This window comes from Hyaena hyaena, unplaced genomic scaffold (genome assembly GCF_003009895.1).
Source record: "Hyaena hyaena isolate Hyena2069 unplaced genomic scaffold, ASM300989v1 scaffold_1335, whole genome shotgun sequence".
NCBI lineage: Eukaryota > Metazoa > Chordata > Mammalia > Carnivora > Hyaenidae > Hyaena > Hyaena hyaena.
The window spans coordinates 81,976-90,522 of record NW_024081966.1 but is presented as its reverse complement, the minus strand read 5'-3'; the positions used below and the strand labels follow the sequence as shown (position 1 = coordinate 90,522).

At 37.3% G+C, this 8,547-nt stretch overlaps 1 protein-coding gene across 1 annotated transcript in view; it reads left to right on the top strand.

Moving 5' to 3' along the window:
* Positions 1-5,892: 5,892 nt before the first annotated feature.
* OLFM3 (olfactomedin 3) overlaps positions 5,893-8,547 on the top strand; it is a 44,980-nt gene continuing 42,325 nt past the window's right edge. Inside the window, exon 1 of the mRNA XM_039223358.1 lies at positions 5,893-6,096. Coding sequence (XP_039079289.1) covers positions 5,968-6,096 — 129 coding nt within the window. The 5' untranslated portion in view covers positions 5,893-5,967. The remainder of the gene's footprint in view (positions 6,097-8,547) is intronic.

Genomic DNA, 8,547 nt, shown 5'->3' with positions numbered 1-8,547 from the left:
GAAAGTAGAGACCAGAATATTTGTTGACGTAATTGATAAGAGATGGGGGGGGGGGGGGGGGTTAAGTTTGAAATCTTTCTGGCCTGACCAACTGAACTATGGATTGAAATGGGAAGACTATAAGAATATCTGCATGCATATGGTTATGTTCTTTTTGTGTGTGGGTTTTTTTTTTGGGGGGGGGTGTTGGTCTGGTTTGCTGGAGATGGGGAAGGAGCTCATTTTTTAACATGTTCAATTTAAGATGTCTATTAAACATCCTGGTGGAGATGTCAAGTAGGTAATTGGATATACAGGTCTGAATTGATAGGAGAGGTCTGCTAGGAAGAAATGAATTTAGGAGTCATTAGCATATAGATGAGGAAGAATCAACAAAGATTAAGAAAGATAGGCCAGAGAGTAGGAGAAAAACTAGGTAAGCGTGGTATCCTTGAAGCCAAGTGAAGAAATTACTTCAAGCTTCAAGGAAGAGAAAGTAAAAGTCTAATGAATGCTGTTCATATGTCAAGAAAGTTGAGGTCTAAGACTTGACTGCTAGATGTGGGATCGTTTAGCAAGGTGGGCTTATTGGTAGCATCGATAAAAGTAGTATCAGTAGAATGGAGAAGTACAGACAAAAACTTCATTAGAAAGAAAGAAACTGAATGGTGATTATAGATAACTCTTTCAAGAAGGTATGCTGTCCAGATGTGAGAAAGAGGAATAAATGAATAGAAGTAGGATCAAGAAAGTGTCCTTTGTATATAAAATAAGGGATATAAAGGAGTGATCCATTCAAGAGGGAAGATTTCTTGATGTCAGAGAGAATTTTGAAAGCGGTCTTTGAGTAGGTCAGATGGGTATGATCTAGGGCAATCTACTCAAAGGGTGGTCCAAAATTGGCAGCATGTGCATCAACTGGGAGACTGTTAGAAATGCAAATTATTTGGCCCCATGCTAGAGCCAAGTAACTCTGAGGGTGGGCCCTAAGGACATGGATCTTTATAAGCTTCCGTGGTTATTTCCACATTGGACAGTATGAAAAGAATTGATCTAGTGCACAGGGGAGGGATCAATTTTACCTAGGAACACAGACAAGTTATCTGTATAAGAGAAAAGGTGGTATACGTGGCCCCAGGTGAGGTTGCTAAGTAGATATGGTAGTGGGACCTTATGGAAATTCTAATTACTTTGACTTCTCAGTGAAGGAGGAAGATTATCAGTCCCTGTTTTTCCTGCTTGGAGTTGGACTATTAGTTCGAGAGACACAGAGTGACTTTGTGTTGCATAGCAGAGTTGTATTAATCTCCTCATACACTCCAAGTCCAACTCAGCCAATCCTTGCAAAGAGAACCTTCCCACCTTTTCAGGGCCCAGTGTTCCTTAAACTGATCTACACTTTCTGCCCCTGCCTCAATCATGCCATTTCTTACCAAAAATAATGTTGCCATTTATAGAGCATCTGCCATGCTATAGGCACTTTCAAAGATAGTCTCTCATTTTGTCTTTCAGTATAGTCTCATTCTCTCATTCAGTCCTTCCACATAGGTTCATTTATTCATTACTTTACAGATGAGAAGGTGCAGACTTGTCAACTGAACAGTTTATGTACTTAATCACTTACATACCATGCCATGTGGGGTACACAGCATCAACAAAGTGATTTCAACAGTTTATTTTCCTCAATTTGATGCCACACTTCTTACTTTTCCTACTGAGGATGCTAACGGGAATCCATTTTGTTTTTTCCAGAGATCACTTTGACTTAAGTGTTCTTTTAACCAACCAATACAATTCATCTTTCAGTATTCTGCCCAATTGTTACTCTCTCTTCCTCCCCTATTTGCCTCTCCTCCTCTCCTTCCCCTGCCCTTCCCCTTCACTTTCTCCCCTCCCCCTCCTTCTCTTCCTCCTTCAATTATTTCCTTACTCCCTACAGTTGTATCTTTACATCTAATATGCTATTTTCCTCTCTTTCTCAAACCATCCACAAAGTTTAAATGTTTTAAACTACAAAAATAAAGTACAAGTAGCCTATTCTTTATTAAAGTTTCTACTGTTAAACATGTAATATCAGCCACTTTCTCATTTTGCCTGAAGTCAGACTTTTTGGTTTTCTATCCTATTTTATGTGGCCATCAGGTCTTTTCATGTATTTAACTTTTTTTGTGTCTGCCTAAGCTGGGTTCCCCCTAAAACCCACACACAACCACCACCCTAATAGCCCCCAAACTTGGAAGTGTTTTGAGCATTAAGAGACTGTTAAACATTTGTGCTCCAAATCAAGGGAAAAAAGTCTAATGACAGAATATCCCAATATTATGGAAGCTTACCTATAATTCTTCCTTGGTCTATATTGGCTTTTTAATTATTTACTATAGAAGTTTATCATGAAATATTTTCTAGGTAATAGAAAGACAGGCTAACAAAAAAAAAAGTAATAAATACATTAATCAGTATTTATCAGCAGTCCAGGAGCAGTGATACACTGTTGTAGGTTTTACAGTTATTGACTTACACAAACTATGAAAGGAAATAAGGATGTAGTCAGGTCACATTTTCTGTTAGATTGCTAAATTTAGTAATATTTTCACTATTTACTAATGAGAAAACTTTATTTTTTTTCCAGAAAAGTACACAGGATATCATATATAGGCAAATAAATCTAGATATTATCTACATGTCTAAATAAAATTGTTGGTAGTTTAGGACAGTGTGTGCCCAAATTAACCTTTTTTGTCATCTATGTAGGTAGGACATTTTTACTAGGTCCTTTTGGTCTAGGGAAATTAACTCTTTTCTGAACTCCATCTCTAGGTATAGTAATAATAGCAACCAGGGATTTTCTCTACCACAGGCAACGCAACTCAAATCCAGTATGTGACAATGAACTCTATCTTCTCCCCAAGTCATACTTCTACTTCTTATCGTGATGAATAGTATTCACCACCCAAGCCCCAAATCTGAAATTCCTCCAGGTAACTTCCTCTCCCTCACTTATATTGTTTTACTCTGAGTCGGGTCAATTCTACCTCAAATCTTTATAAAATCCATCCTTTTGAACTCTACTAAGTTTCTTATTCCAGGACCTCATCCTTCCTCTCTTGCCTAAAATATGAGGATACGCCCCTAAGTGACTTTCCTGTCTCTGATGTGCTTTGCTGTTCCTGCAACACCCATATGTGTATGGTGCATCATAAAAATGCCCAAACAATAATTTGAGATCTAAATCTCAATGACTAATGACTTCACTGCTTTGCTTAAAATTCTTGAGTTATGAAGAAGATAATTTACAAACATCTTTGGGTGACCCTGGAGGTCTGTGAGCTGGTCACTGCTACCATTTCCAGAATCACTCTTGCTACTTGTTCCCTTACCACCTTTCACACTATTCTTATGGAACTTCTATACACATGGGGTCTCTTGCCCTTACAACAGGTTATTACATAGAATCATCTCCCCCATCTGCAAACTAGAACTCAACTTTTAAAATGGCAATTATGATGATAATCACTTCACTAGATTAGAGCACAAGAAACTATTTAGTTCCTTGTGCTCTAATAGCTATTTTTCCACAATAATTATAACCTAAGCATTTTTATTTCAATGTATGTCATTTAAACCTGTTCTAAACACAATACATTACAGATTTGATGTTGTTGATAAACACCATTGAATCATAACTTTTCACTACTGTTCTCTTTCCATTCTTGAATTACTTGCATCTATGGGAATTACAAGAAGCATTCCATTTGTGTTGTTTTTCTTTATTTCTTCTTTTTGAAAAACATTTATTTTGAGAGAGAGAAAGCGAGAGCACTAGTGTACAAGCAGGAAAGGGCAGAAAGAGAGGGCAAGAGAGAATCCCAAGCAGGCTCTGCTCCTTCAGTGCAGAGCCTGACAGAGGGCTCAATCTTATGAACCAGGAGATCATGACCTGAGCCAAAATCAAGAGTTGGATGCTTAACCAACTGATCCACCCAGGTGCCCATCTTTCTTTTTTAAAAACATGCAAAATAAGAGCATTGATTCTCCCAATATTCAATCCTATATTCTTCTAAAGATGCTATTATTTTGTTTACTCATAGTTCATTAATAACTATAATTACCATCTGCTATGTTGCATCTTAAATTACCCAGCAGTTGCATACATTAGTTTTCGATTTTGGAAATTAAGCTCTTGAAAAGATACTTCCTCTTCTAAATCAGATAGAGTTCCAGGTGTATTTTTCTAATAATTAGATTTGTAAATCCACTTTCCTTTTTTTTATTGCCACATTCTAATACTACTGTAAAATTTCACAGTCTTTTCTACAAATACCCTGTTATTCAAGGCTAAGTATAATATATAAACAAATGTACTTTTATCCTGGTTGATTTCTCATATGATAGGATTGTTTAAAGACACAAAAAAGTAATATTTGGTTTTCTAGGCCTGTGGTTAAAAAAAGTAAGAGTCGACTAGAATCATTTGGATATTTTTTGAAGGAAAAAAAATAGCTTAGATTCCTAAATATTAGAAGCAAGGAAGATTTGAAGAGTCTCTCAGTATTCACCTTAGTTTAAAGTTCTTTCTGAGAACAAAGGGCATACACACCTCTATAAGTATGTATCTCTTTCGATTTTATTAGAGACATTTTCTTTATTTCTCCTGCCAAAACTGCTTATGAAAAATATGTATCTTTGCCTGAGAATTCCAGCTACAAACAATTCCATAATTCTCCTAAGGAATCAAAATAATGTTTCCTTCTTACAACAGGTTCCTTTTCATTTAATTTTCTTTCAGCCATACTTCCCTTCATGTCTCTCTCTACATTTTTTTATTTTAAAACACATATAAGACAAAGGCCTCTAATTTATTCCATTTGGCACCTGAGATTAGGATATGGGCAATTCGTAGTATTTATAAAAAGAATATAATAAAACTACCCATAAGCCCCAAATTCAATATATACATTCACCAGTAGAACCTCTAACAAACAGATCATTGGATTTTAAAGCTGAAAGCAGCCTTAGAGAGCATGGAATCCAAACTTGAAAACTGAAAGCCAAACACTTTTAAGTCACTGGAGAGTCACTCAACCAACCAGAGGAAAATAGGACTAGACCCTCAGCCTCTCGAAATCCAAGTTCTGTGATCTTTTTAAGTAAGTCACATGCTCTCTCATGGCACAGACTTCTGGTACCCATCTGTCACTCCTCACAAGGTGAAAACAGTTAACTGGGTTTGTCCTGTGTCTGAGCAACTAGGAAGCACTCATTCTTACAAGCAAAACTGGGAACATATGAGATTTCCATAACAGAAGCTTTCCTCCAAGGCTGCATTTTTCTCTCTATTCACAAGTAAGCTGCCTAGGGTAATGTTCTCTACAGGCAGTAGCTATTAATCTTTGACCTTTTTTAAGAGACAAAAATGCTAATTTAGGTTGCTGCTATTAAAAAAATTATTCTCAATATCTCAATATCATCTTGGAAATTCTTTGCAGACTTTGTTTTCACGCTCTGCCTAAAAGTACTCTGTGTATGCCGGGAGCAATCTGTAGATACTAAGTTTGATGTTTGAAATGTGCACTTTGGCAGACCTCCATGTAAAGGTATATTTTTTATGAAGAATAGAGAGGAGCTGATTATACTCACAAAAACCCCAGAGGAAACAGACTCTGTTGATAACTGCCTACAGTGGAGCGGGAAGCGCTCAAGTTTCCCTTTCCCTCCAACCTTTGCTCTGATAATTACCAACCAAGCCCTACCAAGAATATTTCATTTGATGAACCAGCAAAGTGTCCGGCAAGAAAGGAAAACGAAGAGCAAGGCACTTCCCACGAGGGTGGGGGAAAGAGGTTCTGTGAGCTTTCCCCACTGATTAGAACCGGGAGACTTGATCTCTTTTCATGCTGTCGATGTGGCTTGCGGCAGTCGCGCCTCCCACTGCCAGCCCAGCACCGGGATCTTAATCAGTCACTATGCAAACTCATTAGCTCCACAGCAATGAGTCCTCCACTGCTGAAGCTTGGCGCTGTGCTTAGTACCATGGCAATGATCTCAAACTGGATGTCCCAAACTCTCCCATCCTTGGTAGGACTGAACACCACGAGGCTGTCGACGCCAGATACCTTAGTAAGTCACTCCGGTGGGTTTGGCTATCCTGGGAAGTAAGTACATTAAACCAGTGGGCTTGATTTGGTAAATGCCAAAGGCTGAGATTATGTTTCTCTATTTACAGGGAGGCTTCAATGATACAATATTTATGTGTTAACTCTAGTCATGGTATTTCTTGGTGAACACTTTAAAGTTACACCAAAAAAATAAATGCACTGAGAAATTAGCTGTGAAAGGAAATATTAGACTCATTAAATTCTTAAGAATGATAAGCTTTAATTTAACTCTATTAATCTGAGGTTTGGAAGGATTCTTTAAGAAATATGTTTTGTTTTTCATTATTTTACTTCTTCTAATGTCTGTAAAATTCCCCTAATGGAGTATATTCTATCTAATGTAGTTTTACTCTAGCAGTCTCTTCCTTGGAATTCAATTCTTGTGACTGTTTGCAATGCCTCCAGTCGGAGAAACCAACTTCTTTTAAACACAAATAAAAAACCTCAGCAATTTAAAGCCTGCCAAAACGACTTTAAGAGAGCTAAGAAACACAATATATAACTCACTTGATGAAATCTCCCTTTACTGTTTAATTTTTTATAAAGACTGTTCTATCATAAGTCTAGCTCCTGCAGTCTTTGTTCACCTAAAAGTAGTGTCTTTTTAACCCTTCTCACAATATAGCAGAGTCTTTTCTGGCAGTTTGAACCATGGTTTACTTAGCAATACTCGAAAACCTTTCGAACAAAGGTTTTTAAGACAGAAGTTACAAATTCAAACAGAAGGAATATCCTTGAAAGATAATCTCCCTGCTGTCAAATAAGAATATAGAAAATAGTAGTACTTAGAGCTCTTTACCTTTTTGTTTTTATCTGTTTTTTACCACTGGATTATTCTAGTCTAATACTAAAAGGTCAGACAGATACTAAAAGAATAGTAACCCTCCATTTTCAAGACTTATTTGCTTTATTACTAAGAATTAATCCAGCAATGTGCAATTAACTGAGTAAAGTCAAATCAACTTAATTATATAATTTACTAGATTCCCCCAATGCTTAGGGTATCAGCAGAGCACATGTGAGGCACACTGTCACCCACTTTTATGTTTACCTCCCGTAGGTCCCTTAGGCCACCTCAGCACCTCTGCTGTTAAATGTCTCCTCCTTAGCTGCATGATGTATATATGGCAGGAGAGATGTTAAAAGATTTCTAGTTATAAAGGAAGCATGCTAGGTCTTCAACAGTTATAAAATCAATTTACATTATGTAATGTATACTGCCCTAAATTTGCTTGATGTTCAAGAACCTGATAGTTCTCAGCAACTTAGTTGAATTCTTTCAGAAAATGAATCTAAACTAAGAAATTCATAAATAAGTCATATTCCAAACTTGGTACCTTAGTTCTGACATGTATATTTTTTGTGTAAATGGACATTAGTTTTGTTACTTCCTACTGTTGTTAATGGAGAAGAATCAAATTTCTAAAGTTATGCATGATTCTTTTAGGACTTTTGGTTATCATGTAAGGTTAAAGTAAATTCATTTTCTTTACTTCCTGATTAGTAATTGGTTGGTTGAAAAATATAAAGCATTGCTATGGTCTGTGAATGTTCTGACACAACCCAATTTTCCTTTAAGTGACAAAAAATCAGGGAAGCTTACATGATGGTACTCTTCACTGGAAAGGAGAAATCAGCTTGCAAAAAAAATTTTTTTTAATGCTTTACAGAAGTGGCATACCTTACAGAAGAACAATGTCTATGACATTTCCTTACCTTAATTATTCAAGATAATTGCTCAGACCTTACAATTCCCATGGTGAAGAACGAATGAATCTTTATTTCCCAGATTAAGATCATAAAATGTTAATGCTGGAAAGGATTTCTGAAACCATCCAGGCCAGTTATCTTCACACTGTTTTTGGCAGCAGTGTCTTTTTCCCCCCACATTAAATTTTTTTTTTGATAGAGATAGTGTGAGCAGGGCAGTGTCAGAGAGAGGGAGACACAGAATCTGAAACAGACTCTGAGCTGTCAGCACAGAGCCCGATGTGGGGCTCAAACCCACGAACTGTGAGATCATGACCTAAGCCGAAGTCAGGCACTTAACCGACTGAGCCACCCAGGCGCCCCGTCCCCCACATTAAATCTTATGTAATACACACTGAGCAAATATTTGTTGAGCAATCCTGAAGTGGAAATCCAATTTGTAAAGCAGGTGATGGGTCAAATAATAAGTGATGAGGGTGATGGGGGAGGCATTGGGCTTCTACCATCAGCTCCCTTCCCACACAATCAATCCCTTGCCCTAGACAAGATTCCTCCAGAGAAACCTTATGGCATTCAAGAGCTGAATTGGAAATATGAATGAGCTAATCCAATATCCTCATGCTACAAGTGGGAAGAATGACCCAAAATGTGGGACTCAACACATTTTCCCCAGCTGGTGAATGACAGAGGCAAGGGTGGATGC